Source organism: Chenopodium album, chromosome 15, assembly GCF_948465745.1.
Source record: "Chenopodium album chromosome 15, dcCheAlbu1.1, whole genome shotgun sequence".
NCBI classification, from domain to species: Eukaryota; Viridiplantae; Streptophyta; class Magnoliopsida; order Caryophyllales; family Amaranthaceae; genus Chenopodium; species Chenopodium album.
Window position 1 is genome coordinate 27641968 of NC_137848.1, and position 15749 is coordinate 27657716.

General features: G+C 39.1%; 1 protein-coding gene across 1 annotated transcript; it reads left to right on the forward strand.

Annotated features, from left to right (window-relative positions):
* Positions 1-11387: 11387 nt before the first annotated feature.
* LOC145581021 (protein FAR1-RELATED SEQUENCE 4-like) lies at positions 11388-14693 on the forward strand. Its single transcript, XM_081638093.1, has 4 exons — positions 11388-11393; positions 12381-13765; positions 13951-14300; positions 14383-14693. Exons 1-4 carry the CDS (start codon positions 11388-11390, stop codon positions 14691-14693), a joined length of 2052 nt encoding a protein of 683 aa, XP_081494219.1.
* The last annotated feature ends 1056 nt before the right edge of the window (positions 14694-15749 follow it).

A 15749-nucleotide genomic window follows, 5' to 3' on the forward strand; every position in this document is an offset into this window, starting at 1 on the left:
GGGTTAGGTTTGGTTATAAATTTTGTTTGATCGGGGGAGTTTTAGAATCCAACGACCTAGATTCTACCCTCCGTCAAAATGGCACCGTTGTCGGGGATTAGCCACAAAAAGATTAGTTATAGTTGATTGAGTCTATTCAATTTTACTTGAAAAATACAAAAATATTTTTCTTCTTTTAGGCTACAAATGCTATTAATATTTTCCTTTGAGATATGTATGCGCAGGGCATGAGATTGAAATTTAGTGCCATTTGATCCGAAAATTGAGAGGACCATAACAAAGATAAGGGATGCTAATCGTTTTTTAAGCTCAAGTCCCTCAAGAAAGGAAGACCATCAAGAAGAAGAAGAACGAGAAAGCATGGGTGCTAATCCGAGAGTAGCATTGAAGGAGTTGGGAACTCTAGGAGCTTATAGGTTTGAAAGCGGAATTGCTCCTCCTACGACACCGGCAAATGACTTTGAGAAGTATTGCAATACCATTAAGGTGAACGGGGTTACTCAGGAGTTCATTCAACGTAAAATTTTCCCTTTTTCTCTCATTAGACATTCTCTACAATGGTTGGATAAAGAGGTGAAACCAAACTTTTTGAGGACATGGGATGAAGTGCCAAGAGAGTTTCTATCTCGTTTCTATCCACAAAAGATGACGGCCGAAGCAAGGACACTCATTCAAAGCTTCTAGCAAAAGGGGAATGAGAGCATATATGAGGCATGGGAAAGGTATAAGGAGTATCAAAGAGAGTGCCCAATCGGTCTACTACTTGGAGGTTAGCCAAGTCCGACCAAAAAGACTACCCGAGTAATTAATGAGCTTATAGGTTTTCTCTCAATTGGAGATGCCTAATTGAGCTCTTACTCAATTGAGTTTTCCCATTTCCCAAGTGGCATATTTATATGGAAACTCAAGTGAGAAATCTACTCTCCCATCAATGTGGGAGAGTTAGTAAAATTAATTTTCTCCTTTTATTTTAAATTGAAAACAAAGAAAATAGCCAAGAACTAATTAATCAAAAAGTGGCATTCTAAGAGGAGGGGTTAGGTAAGGACCACAAGGAAAGGGGGGGGACCAAAACTTGATCCCCAACGCATCCCAAAAATCGGCTCCCTTAAGCCATAAGCTCTTATGGGCAACCGCCACGTGGCAAGCCGAGCCTAGGCACCCAAGCAGCCCAATTGGCGCTTGGTGTGCGACTGGCCTGCTGCTATGTGCGGCTGGGCACAGCACCATGCGCGCTACGCTGCCAATTGGTGCGGCTGGCCGTAGCGCCATGCTTCCAGGGCGTAGCACCATGTGCGCTACGTTGTTGCTTGGTGCGTCTGGCTGTAGCGTCAATGCGTGTAGGGCTGCTAGCATGCTGCGGTTGCCACGCACATGTTAGCATGGCTTGCTAGCCATGTGCTGGCAGCCTTGCTAGCCATGGTGCTCTAGCATGTCGCAGCCCCTAGCAAGCCATGCTAGGCTCGGCTTGGCGGCCATGCTAGCCACCTTGCTATACCAAATGCCCCTATGCCTCGGTTTGCTCGGGGCATTCCGATGCTAGGGGTATTTGGGTAAACTGTTAAATGATTAGTGTTTTTACCGTCTCGTCTATTATTAATTCGACTCGACTTGCAACGCTCGGTTTCGACGCTTCTAGATTGATTTCCGACGTCTAAATATTTATTACTTAAGCGACTCATTAATTCCTTCCGAATTAATTCGTTATGTCAGATCGTTAGTTGCTTAGGTGTGACCCAAAGGGTTCAGTCAAGATTAAGCTGTAATATAATTAATATTACTAATCGGAAGCGGCCTCTACCTAGGCATTTCGATCACTTGAACTTACTGAATAAATAGCTTTCCAATAGCTCTGAATCCTCTATCGGAATAATACACTTGTTCGAAGGACACCATTCCTATCAATCTCCCACTTGTCCCTCCGGAAAAGTGCGCTTTTAGTGTATAGCCTTTTTCCTATGTCACTTAATGTCTCTTCATGAACTATAAGGTAAGATTATTCGTCATCCTTATTACATCCAGAAGTGTTTCTCGAAACATGAGTCTGACTTTCAATAAATAGATGATTTCTAAAATCCATCCTAGTACGGCCATGCATTGTCACAGTCTCGCTCTTCGAGAGGCCTTGAAAACAACAAAGACATGTTCCCTATTGTTAGTAGGGGGACATTCCCAGTCTTGTAATGTAAGCTTCTCTTACTAAGAGGACCTAGCCTTCCGAGTGTTGCCGTTATAATCTCCATTTAAAGTAGACGTTTAACTAACATCAAAACGGACTAGTACTCAAACAAGAGAACTCACAATACTCATGGTCGAGGAAAGAGGTTCCGATAGTCATAATGAGAAGTATACTTATGACGATTTTTAAATCTCTTAAAGTATTCTCATAGGTGGATCTAGTATGGTTCTAACCCAATACCTGTGCAAATGATTTATGAATATTATATCCTTGTAGCACAAGAAACGGTGCTTTAAATCAAACTACACACTAATCTCGAGCAGTCATTAATCGTTTATCATTTAAATGACCTCAATTAGGGATAATTCTCGATTATAATATTCAATTTTCACTTAATAGGTGTTTCTTTATCCTAGACTTGTCTTGATACCCTATTTTGAATATTCTCATAATTGAATGGACTCAATATTTAATCCTAAACCACAATTAAATAGAAACGGAGTGATAAAATTGCATGAAATTTAATTACTCCATAACTGAATGGTTCATCTTAGTGTCTTACATTAAAATGTTCAAAATTAGTTAAAACACTAAACAGGGAAATCAAAGCCAATCTCCAACGTGCCTGATTCTCATTGCCTCAACGTGCTTGTTGTTCTTCACTTGAGGCAAAGGTTTAGTAAGTGGATCGGCTAAATTGGCATCCGTTCCAACTTTACAAATTCTGATTTCACCCTCTGATTTCCATTCTCTTATCATGTGAAATCGCCGCTTGACATGTTTGACCTTCTAATGTTCCCTTGGTTGTCTGGCCTGAGCAACAGCTCCATTGTTGTCACAATGGAGGGGTATTGGACCCTTGATAGAGGGTACAACATCAAGTTCACCAACGAATTTACGAATCCAAACTGCCTCTTTAGCCCTTCAGCAGCTGCTAAGTATTCGGCTTAAGTTGTAGAATCTACAATTGTGCTCTGCTTAGCACTCTCGTAACTAAACACTCCAGACTGTGATTTGAAATCATCTCTGTCTATTTGGAAGCTTGCGTCGGTATAACCTTCAACAACTAATTCTTCTAAGCCACCATATACCAGGAATTTACCCTTGTTCCTTTTCAGGTACTTTAAGATATTCTTGGCCGCAGTCCAATGCGCCTCTCCTGGATCTAATTGGTATCGGCTCGTAGCACTTAACGTATACGATACATCTGGCCTAGTACATATCATGACATACATGATCGATCCAATTAGCGAAGAATATGGAATCTCATTCATCCTTTCTCGCTCATCAGGTGTCCTTGGACACTGCTTCTTGCTCAAGGTTATGCCATGTGACATGGGCAAGTGACCTTTCTTTGCCTCTTCCATCCTGAATCGTGCCAGTACCTTATCAATATAAGTGTTCTAGCTCAATCCAATCATCCTCTTAGATCTATCCCTTTAGATCTTGATGCCCAATATGTACTAAGCCTCTCCCAAGTCTTTCATTGAAAAACATTTTCCAAGCCAGGCCTTTACAGACTCTAACATCGGATGCTATTTCCAATGAGAAATATGTCATCGACATATAAGACTAGGTAGGCGATGTCACTCCCACTAACCTTCTTGTAAACACAAGATTCATCTGGATTCTTGATAAAACCAAACTTACTGATGGCTTCATCGAATCGCAGATTCCAACTTCTACTAGCTTCCTTCAGCCCATAAATGGACTTTTAAGCTTACATACCTTCCCAGCATGGTTTTGGTCAACAAAACCTTCAACCTGTGTCTTATACACAGTTTCTTCCAAAATTCCATTGAGGAAGGTGGTTTTGACGTTCATTTGCCATATTTCATAGTTGTAATATGTAGCAATTGCTAGGAGGATCCGAACGGATTTAAGCATTGCGACCAGAGAAAAGGTTTCATCGTAATCAATACCATAAATTTTCCTGTAACCTTTTGCTACCAATCTAGCTTTGTAAATGAATACATTTCCATCTTTGTCGGTTTTCAATTTGAAAATCCACTTACATCCGATAGGTGTGTAACCCTCAGGTAAGTCAACCAAGTCCCAGACTTGATTTTCAAACATGGGATCCATTTCAGATCTCATGGCCTCATGCCATTTAGCAGAGTCGGTGCTCGCCATCGCTTGCTTGTAGGTTGCTGGTTCGTCTCCATCCATTACCAGGATGTCCTGATTCTCGGTTAATACAATACCAAGATACCTATCAGGTTGAGACCTCGGCCTATGCGACCTATGTAGGGTAACAGACTGAGCATTTGCATTGTCGATATGACTTTGCACATTTTGACCAGCGTCAACAGATGCTGTTTGAGCACTTTGATTGTCAATCTGATTTTGTTGTTCGTCCTCTCGAACTTCGTCGAGTTCAATTTTCCTCTCACTTATCATTTTGGAAAGGTGTTCCTTCTCCAAAAAGACACCATCTCAACCAACAAACACTTTGTTCTCGGATTTATTATTAAAGTAATACCCTTTGGTTTCTTTTGGGTAGCCCACAAAGAAAACCTTGTCAGATTTGGGGTTAAGTTTATCAGAAATTAATTTCTTGACATATGCTTCGCATCCCCATATCTTTAGAAAAGACAACCTAGGAGGTTTCTTCGTTCATAGCTCGTATGGATTATTTTCTACAGCTTTTGATGGAGCACGGATCAATTTTAGTGCCACATTTAGAAGTGAGTGTTCCTAGAAAGAGATAAGAAGATCACTAAGACCCATTGTTGATCGTACCATGTCCAACAAGGTTCGATTCTCCTTTCGGATACTCCGTTCCATTGTGGAGTTCCTGGAGGTGTCAATTCTGAAAGTATACCCTTTTATTTCAGATGGTCATCGAATTCTTAGCTCAAGTATTCTCCACCTCGATCCGATCGAAGGGCTTTGGTTTCTTGCTAAGATGATTTTCAACTTTACTCTGAAATTCTTTGAACTTTTCAAATGATTTAGATTTATGCGACATAAGGTAGACATTGCCATATCTAATATAGTCGTCTGTGAAGGTGATAAAATATCGATAGCCGTTTCATGTGGTGGAGCTCAATGGTCCACATACATCGATGTGTATTAGGCCTAACAAGTCACCTGCCCTTTCTCCTAATTTGGAGAATAGCTGCTTTATCATCTTGCCTAATAAACATCCTTCGAAATTCTCAAACAATTTTAAATCGAATGAGTCAAGAACACCTTCCTGTACTAGTTTCTTGATGCGTTTGATGTTAATGTGGCCAAGACGACAATGCCATAAGTACGTCTGATTTGACTCAATGCTCTTAGCTTTCTTACCGATATTATTAACATTATAAACTTGTTTGTCTAATGAAAGCACACATTTTGGATAAACGTGTCATACCATAAACATATGAACAAGACTTTTAAAACAATAGTCTCATGATCAAAACAAAACTTGACGTCCAATGTCAAAAGATCAATGTATGGTTGATAACAAAACTTAAACAAGTTCTATGTCAAGACAGTATGTGATTACAAGCCTTCCGGAAAGATTAACTTCTTCTTCCGCTTGTATATCCACATCCACTTGGTAAGCCCTTCTCACTTGGTTCCTAAAATAGGAGCATATAGTGAGTCATTAATGGTATCTAATACCTTGTGAATTTCTTGTATTCACATGTTGTTTATAAAGAAGATACTTAAGGTGAAGATTTCTTTTCCCTTTGCCTCATCTTCCAGGTACATGCTGCATTTTCTCTTGTAGTGGCCCCGCCTACTACAGTAGAAGCATCGCATCCTTGCCTTGTTCTTGAACTCTTTCTTTTCCTTTAGAGAAAGCTTGAGTCTATCATTTCCACAAGGGTCGGCCTATTGAAGCTCATAGACAACCTCCATCAAAGAGAGTTTGTCACGATTGGTAGTTAGCCGCATCTTCAATGCGACATAGCCTGAGTGGAGAGAACATCATGGCATAAGAGCAGCTTGCTCATCCTCCATCGGCTTGCCAATGAGCGTCAAGTGAGTGAATAGCCTTGTCAGTCGAACCACGTGGGCTCGAAGTGACATTTTAGGTCTTAGAATAGCATTGTAGACTTTACCTTGGCTAGGCACCCCTCTTGAGGTGGCTTGATCTTCATGTTGGAGAGTGACCTAGTCACTTCCTCCACGAGACCATCATAGTTGCCATTGATTCTCTTAGTGACCCTAAAATTAACTATATCCTCTAGAGCTTTGAGGAGCATGTCCGGAAAATAGTTAGAGAACTTCCCCTTCCATTGTTCCGGGATGGAGTTTGCCATAAGTTGTGAGACTCTTTTGCAATCCCAACTCCAATCCTCATGAGCCTTATCGCTCAGAACCCCTTTTGAGTAGAAACTCGGGATGGGTATGTCAAGAATGTGCTCTAGGTAGCAATTTCGGAGGGTCTTTCAGAGTTCTTCTTCCCATTCCTTAAAGTTCACAAAGTTCAAGAAAAATGGTAACTTTTCGGGAAGTTCCGGGCACATTAGGTTGTTGTCGTTGTTAGTTGAAGACATGATTCTACAATTGAAAGAATTTGAAATGAAAAACCATTCATAAAACTTAAATAAGATTGAAATCATGCATATTAATCAAACTTCTTTAAACATCTTATTCACACTTGAAATTGTCCCAAATTTGGTGAGAATAAGTCGATTCCAAGATCCAAAGAATCAATGAGTAGTTAAGCATGGTTTGACTTGTCTTAACACTCAATATTCTAAAGTAAGAAACTCTTTGCTAATGGCTCCAAGCCACTCTTAGTTAGATAAATCGTCGCATCTAATGCTCTCTCAACAACTTATCCACTTAGCCACGACATCTTAGGACTCCATCACTCATATTGTTGAGTACAACCAAAATCAACATGCATACCCGGTATGCTTTACGTATCCTAGGGAGAAATAGTGATGCCTCGCTTTGGCGTAGCCCATCACTACTCTCAATATGTAGGTAAGTGTTGTTTTGGAATGGAAAATTTTACTCAATATTTAAGGGACCTAAGGTTTCTATGTTGGTTGATTTAAGTGAACTTAATTAATCATTGCAACATTCGAAATCCTAAACATGCATCTAACATATAATTCATATATATAATCATAAATATATATCGAAAACATAAATAAATGATGCATTTAGAACTAGCATGACCCCTTGAGTCTTCAAGGGTCGTCTTTTGCAACTTCATGGCTTCGTCTTCCAAGAACCTCCGTCTTCAAGACATGACCAAAATAATGCAAATACTAGTATGTACGATTAGGACTAATCTAAATATTAAGGTACAAAAATACTCAACGGTTCGCAGACCGTATTTAGATTTACAAAAATACAAGATGGAACGCAGTCTGTATTTTCTATCCTAATCGGACCCCACTAGTTGCCATTTTTATAAAACCTACGGGATAATATACATTCCATTCATCTATTCACTATTTGTGAATGGCCCACACATTTTACAACGATAAACAAGTAACAATGCATAAACACGCGTAAACTAGTAACTAATTTAGGTAGTTAATCCGATTAACGCGCCTAATTAAAACTAGTAAAAGTTGTTTAACCTATTATGTAATTTAGCACAACTAAAATTGAACCTCCCACTAAATTCCGCATCCATCTTAATTAATCTAATTAATTAAGGCGGTAAACCCAAAATTTTGCCAAAATTAATTTTGCAAATGCCGCTCAAAAATCCGAGGCCTAGCCTCCAAAATTAATTAAAATAATTAAAACAAACATAGTTAACTAATTAGAATAAATGAAACGGCCAAGACCGCAAAATTAGCATAGCCTTAAAACCGGGGCTTACGTGCTTAGTGTGGGGTTGTGCACATCATGCCGCAAGCACGCAACACCCCACACGCACACCTCACAACACCACCAAGCATTGCATGCACACACTGCCCGCACCAAGGCAGCAGCATGCACGCACACCCAGCCATGCCTCGCACAGCCACACGCGCACAGCAGCGTGCATTGCTAGCTGTTGCTGCTTGCTAGCTGGCCATGGCGCGCCATGCTGCTAGTCTGCAGGCAGCAGCCATGCATCTTGGTGTGTGGCACGCACCAACCCTTGGAAGCCACATGTGGGCAGCAGCCCGACTGGCCGAGGGTTGTGTGGCCTTCGTTTGCGTGCCATACTCTCGGGATTAAATCCGAATATTGCGTGACTTAATTAATTAATTCCAAATTGATTTTAGAATTAATTTAGTGAGCAAAATAAAAATTATAACAAGTCCAACTTAAATAAATTCATCCAAGTGCACAAAACCAAAATTATTCCGAAGAACTATTCTTTAATGAAATTGGTTCAACTTGATGTAATAAAATGAATAAGGGCAATACTCACTATTAATTTAATTAATTTAAATTAATCATGAGATTTGACAAAAATAAAGGGGAGTTGGAATTATGAACACAAAATTCAAAAAAAGATTCCAACTTTAACTTGTGAATACTTGAAAAATTATATCTTCCAATATGAAGATAAATAAAATTTCTATCACAAGATTGAAACTTTATGATTCCAATAAACTTAATACATGATTAAATAAAAAGTTTAATAAAAAATTTCATGGAATTTATTAACTCAAAGTTCCAACCACTTAAAACAATTAAAGATTGGATCTTTAGTACTTAGAAGCCTCAAAGAATAAATTTTTCACACTTAATGCAATACATTTGCAATTATGTGAAAATTTAACCAATCTTTCAAGCACTAATTACTATAAAGGAAGCATGCTTAAAGAGGTCAAAAAATGCCGAAACATTAAGGACAGAACCAAATACATAATTACCATAAATATGCCATTAAGATTCGAGGTTAAAAGATTTAAAAAATTTCGTTAAAAATGAAAAACCCTCGAAAAAAGGAAGTTCAGGTCAGATTTTGGCTTTTTCACAGTCCTAAAAGAGTTGAAATGTTTCTAGAACACTGTTTCCACCCAAAATTCACTATATTTGGGCAAAAATCGGGGTTCAGGGCTAAAAATCAGCTTAATAACGGGTTTAAAATTAATAAAACCGAGACACTAATCTAATTAGTAACATAAACCAGAAAAATAAATCATTAAAAAACACCTTGAAAATATTTGTTATAAAAATAAATTAGCAAGGCTTCGATACCGCTGTCGGGTTTTGATGAGTCCGACTCACCGCGGAAATAAAACCAGAGCTCAAGAACAAACTCACAATTAATATAACAAAATGTATAAATAACAAGAATAGAGAAAAGACTAAATTACCCTTGTAGCGTGCTTCGCTCAACCGGATGCAGATCTTACTTGAGAAAAGCCGAGCCTCACAAATGGCGAGGACCTCCAACGAAGTCCACCCACAACGCGACCTGACCGGTCTACTACTTGGAGGTTAGCCAAGTCCGACCAAAAAGACTACCCGAATAATTAATGTGCTTATAGGTTTTCTCTCAATTAGAGATGCCTAATTGAGCTCTTACTCAAGTGAGTTTCCCCATTTCTCAAGTGGGATATTTATAAGAAAACTCAAGTGAGAAACCCACTCTCCCATCAATGTGGGAGAGTTGGTAAAATCAATTTTCTCCTTTTATTTTTAAATAAAAAAAAAAAAGAAAATAGCCAACAACTAATTAATCAACAAGTGGCATTTTAAGAGGAGGGGTTATGTAAGGACCACAAGGAAAGGGGGGACCAAAACTTGATCCCCAAGGCTTCCCAAAAACCGGTTCCCTTAAGCCATGTGCCCCAATGGGCTGCCGCCACGTGGCAAGCTGAGCTTAGGCACCCAAGCTGCCCAGCTAGCACTTGGTGTGTGGCTGGCCTGCTGCTATATGCGACTGGGTGCAGCACCATGCGCGCTACGCTGCTGCTTGGTGCGGCTGGCAGTAGCGCCATGCGTGCTGGGCTGCTAGCATGTTACGGCTACCACGCACATGTTAGCATGGCTTGCTAGCCATGTGCTGGCAGCATTGCTAGCCATGGTGCGCTAGCATGCCGCAGCCCCTAGCCATCCATGCTAGGCTTGGCTTGGCGCGCATGCTAGCCACCTTGCTATACCAAATGCCCCTATGCCTCAGTTTTCTCAAGGCATTCCGATGCTAGGGGTATTTTGGTAAATTGTTGATTAATTAGTGATTTTACGCTTCTCGTCTATTATTAATTCGACTCGACTTGCGACGCTCGGTTTCGACGCTCTTAGATCGATTTTCGACGTCTAAATATTTATTACTCGAGCGACTCATTGATTCCTTCCGAATTAATTTGTCGTGTCGGATCATTAGTTGCTTGGGTGTGACCCAAAGGGTTAAGTCAAGATTAAGCTGTAATATTAATTATGCATTAATATTACTGATAGGAAGCAGCCTCCACCTAGGCATTCCGATCACTTGAACTTATTGAATAAATAGCTTTCCAATAGCTCCGAACCCTCTATCAGAATAATACACTTGTTCGTAGGACACCATTCCTATCAATACGAGTATAAGGCAAGTATAGGGGTCGAACCACAGGGAACGAATAAACACCACCAAATGTTATCAACAACTAAGCTAGACCGGAATAGGAGATAAGTAAACTAAAGTCTAAAGATGCTAAAACAAGAAATAAAACATTAAGGTAAATTGTTTAGGTATAGCATTCACTCAAACATAAACAAAGACATAGAAGTTGAATTAATCATAAACTAAACATGCTCAAATATCGATGTAAGGGATCCAATCTAGCCACCTTTCGGGGTCAATTGGCTTCTCCTAACATAGCCTCTATGTTTTCACATTAGAACCATATACTAGGAGGTGCAATCAAATAGCAATTGAGACAAATGAATCTTTCTAGATTCGCTATCGCATCATCAAGCAATAGTTCACCTCCAATCAATTAACAACATGCATTTTGCAAGTAGATTGAAGAACATCAAGCATATAAAGACTTTAATCACAAACAAATCAACTCCAAACCCTAAATCATGCTTAAGATCCAACTAAACCACAACCATCCCTTTAATGGGAAAATTACTCACTAATCATGCTAATAACAATATTAATTAATAAATAACCAAGAATCAACATGATTAACATGCAATACTAATAACTAAAACAATAATCAAAGGAAAACAAGTAAAATAGAAGAGAGGAAGTTAGAAATTCTCATTGATTTAATAAGGAGATCTCCAAAACAATTGTCACAAGTTGAATCTTCAAGCTCCAAATACCACCATTGAAGATCTCTCACTTTCTCTCTCTAAAACGCTAACTATGGAGGTTAATCCTCCCTAAACCTAAAAACTAGAGAGAGAAGCTCTCCTAAAACTAACTAAGGGAATAGAATAAAAGTTCTTTTTTTTTTGCTAAATACCCCAAAATGGGTATTTATACAAGGCTAAAGAAAATAGAAAAATAAAAGAAGAAAATACATTAAATAAACTAAGAAAAGGAAAATAAAATAAAGAAAATAAAAATAAAAAAAAATAAAGAATATTAAAAGAAAAAGGGGAAATAAAAGAAAATAAAACAAATCCCCAAAACCAAAACATCATACCCTAACGCCCCCAAAATATAGTAAAATTACGTATTTATCCTTATAATAACGATTATAAAAATAATTAATTTTACCTTAATTTCACACTTTTACTGTACACAAAAGTTTTTACCGTTCCCTGTAGTGGTCAACGGCCACCAACGCTCATCGGTCAACCACCCTAACCACCGTGATTTTCAAAATCAAACAAAATTTTTTAAATTTTGCAAAATCAAATTCGTTAGATCTTATGGACAACGATGAAATACCAGAAACACAACCTTTGACGGTCGCCGAAGGCTCGTCAAACCGTACGGAATCAGTAGGTTGCGATATTTTTTTTAAAAAAAATTCAAAACCCAGGAAACGCCTAGAATTTTCGAATAACCAAGGCTGAAACGCCTAGTTTTTTCGAAACATCCTAGGTTATTCGAAAAAACTAGGCGTTTCAGCCTAGGTTATTCGAAAAAACTAGGCGTTTTCTGGGTTTCGATTTTTTTTTTGTTTTTTTTTATTTCACGTGTACGTCGATTGTTATTGGATTTTACATGGTCGAAATTATTATTGTTATTAAATTTATATTATAATATTGTTATTAGAATGATTATTGGGTTTAAATCATTATTTATATTATTGAATATATTAAGTATTTTATAATTAGTGTGTTGTTAGAATTGTTATTATTATTAGTCATGTTTGTTGGTTCTTAACTTTTATTAATATTTATATAGGATTCTGAGTCCGAGGATGGTGATGGTGTGGACTATAGCGGACATTTTTTGACAGACGAAGTGTTTTCGAGTTTTGAGGATGCTGTTCTATGGGCACAAAATGTTTGTCGACCGCTCGGATTTATGTTAGTGAAGGCTTCTTACAAGACCAATCGAAGTGGTCGACCGTATCGATATGTGAGTTGTGATCGTGGAAAAAAGGGCATGATAAGAGACATGATGAATGCAATACGCAAAGACACAAAAAGCAAGGCAAACAGTTGTCCTTTCAAACTCAAGGTTGAGTATGTTAGAGTAGTAAATGGTTGGAAACTTAGTTGCTTGAACGGCACTCACAATCATTCTTTGGTTGTTTATCCAGAGGGACATCGAAAAATTAGCGGTCTTAATATTGCTGCTAAGCAGGTAGTGCGTGACATGACTCAGGCACAGGTGCCGCCTCGACATATCATGAGAACTCTTGTAGAAAAGTTTCCCGGAGACCGTCCAAACATTAGGCATGTCTACAACTGCAGAAGTAAAATAAGAATGGAGCAATTCGAGGGAAGAGAAGTAGTTCACCAGGTGCTTCATTTGGCAAGACAGAGCAATTACCTCACTTGGGTTTTTACTGATTCCAACAATGTGTTGCAACATGCTTTCATGGCACACCCGATCATGACAAATTTGCTACGCACATACCCGTACGTGATAGGTATGGATTCCACTTACCAGACGAACAGATATGGCATGCCATTCTTTGAGATTGTTGGGGTTACACCGACTAATCAGAACTTTCTTGTTGCATACGCATTCATGAGGTCAGAGTCCCAAGAAAGTTATCGGTGGGTGCTTCAGTGCTTGAGGTTGTTGATCGGTCATCATAGAGAGTCGTCCGTATTACTGAGAAATAGGGAGCTTGGCCTTTGTGCAGCGTTGAAGAGCGTGTTTCCAAAGACAAGACACATGTTGTGTGTGTGGCATATTAACAAAGATGTTGAGGCGAAGGTTACTTCCATGTTTGAAAAAAAAAAGGAGATTGGTGCCAAGTTCAAAAATGGGAGGTGGAGGCTTGTGATTAATGTTACATCTGAAGAGGCATATAACAGAGAACTTGTAGTGTTGAAAACCAAGTGGAGTCGATGGCCGAAAGTGATTGAATATGTTGTGGACACTTGGCTCGTACACAAGGAGAAGTTTGTATTGTTTTGGACAAACCAGGTACTACACTTCGGCAATGTTAACAACTGTAGGGTTGAGAGCCAGCATTCAGCATTGAAGTGTTGGATTGACAGTTCAACATGTTCTTTAGACACGGTTTGGGCTCAGGTGCATTGCTCGATTGAGAACAAGATCATAGCCATTCGTAATAGATTGGAGGCATGTAGAACAAGTCATGGTCAGAAGTACTAGCATAAGCCTTTGCATCAGTTGAATGGAAAGGTATCCCACTATTGTCTATCTATTCTTCTCGGTGAGTCGAACATGATGCGAGGGTTGAGTACGGATATCCATCGATGTTGTGCGTGTGCTCTACGTACTACCCACGACTTACCTTGTGTGTGCCAAATATACGACTCGATTGCTGCAGGAAGGGGTTGTATTCGAAGGACATTCATCCATATTGGAGGACCCTTGTCATTGGAGATGGTGTCGACATTCCTAATATAGTTGATGAAAATGATGAGGATCGAGCTCATTTCCGCAACCTTGTCGATCAGGTTATTACCAGCGATCCTGTGATGCTTAGGCACGTGTCACGAGTTATTGAGGGTGAGATGGATCCTAACTACGATGACCTTCAGGAGCCTAGAGTCAACCCCCGTGTAAGGGGACGACCACCCGAGAATCGTAATAGGCGGGATCCTTCATTTTTCGAGCATGTTCAACGTAGTGGGCGAGAGAATCGATCTAGAAGTAGGCCACCCCCATTTGATACAGGTGAATATCGATTTAAATAATATTTTTATACATCATATACTTTAATTTAATTATATGTCATATTATGTTTTTGATTTTGTAGGTACTGAGTTCGACATGCGACAATGCAGATACAGCTACGCTATTTCCAACATCATTTGGCCTTATTTCGTAGGTGTTAAGGACGTTATTGGAGATGGGAACTACGAATTTCGTTGCGTAGCAGATTTATTGTACGGAAATCAGGAGGAGTGGCGATTGGTTCGACATCAAATGGCAAATGAGGTTGGTTCTCACCCTTGGCTGTATAGCATGCTTTACTACGACATATGGGGCCAAGGGGTTGGTTCAGGACTGCAAAGGGAGGTAGACCGGATCAGATGGGACGGTGATGCGTGTGGAGAGGAGCACTAGATGGTAGCACAACAGGATTTTTTTTGCTATTGCCACAATATGGAATGTAGTGGTGATTTGTTATGGAGTAAGAAATAGACCGTCATGCTACTATCCATCTACTACTATTTTACCGATGAACAATCGTGGACGCTTAGATAGGCCTTCTGGTGAGTTTGTGATTGGAACTGTTGGTGGATCGCATTTCATTCGGTTGTATATGGATCATGACCACCCACTACCTCCAATTTCACCAATGTGGTTTAACGCTCGTCAGGCAAGTGTAGATGGGTGGGAGACAAGGTACGAGAGAAGGCTTCAACTGTGGCAGACATTAATCAACTCTTAAGTACTGTTGAGTATTTTCGTGGATTTTGATTAAACTTTCTTATAACTTTATTAATAAACATGGTTATTTTTTTAATTTATTTTAAGCAATTCTTTTCAAAATATATTAAGAAAGTACTACCTAATTAGAAAATAAAAAACTCATACATAAATGTCAACTTGATAATTTCCAACAAATGTGTAAAACTTAAATGTCCACTAACAACATCCAAAACATAGTCAACATCCAAAACATAGATGAAACAACAAAGTCCAAGCTAAAATACATATGACAACTAATCTCCAAGTCCATTTATTGCATTCCAATCATCAATCACTTGCTCCAACATTGCTCTGGTGTCTCTCGATAGCGTAGGGTACTCACTAAGTGATCGCTGTGCTGTAACCATGAATCGTCCTACCCACTGCACAAACAATTATAATTGTATTAATAGTAATTATAGGAAAACAAAAAAAATAAAAAACAACTAAAAAAAACTTACATAATCAACGTTGGTCCTCTCAGGAAGACCATGATCATCCTCAACATTAGGAGTGACGATAGGATGGCTAACTCTCCTAAACCATGATAGGTAGTCAGGTGCACAATTATGTCCTTCAGGTGGAACTTTAGTATATCCACCAAGCAGAAGACTGAACGCAGCACCAGGAACAAATCTATCCCACATGCAAGTAGTCATCTGAGTTAAAAAACTGACCCTATAAGACTTAACACTAACTGGTCTCTGA

What these genes read in the sequence shown, in the direction of transcription:
- LOC145581021 (XM_081638093.1), top strand. An exon ending in AGAACAAGTCATGGTCAGAA is followed by an intron (nt 13,766 to 13,950) that starts GTACTAGCATAA and finishes CGATTGCTGCAG; the next exon opens with GAAGGGGTTGTATTCGAAGG. An exon ending in GCCACCCCCATTTGATACAG is followed by an intron (nt 14,301 to 14,382) that starts GTGAATATCGAT and finishes TTGATTTTGTAG; the next exon opens with GTACTGAGTTCGACATGCGA.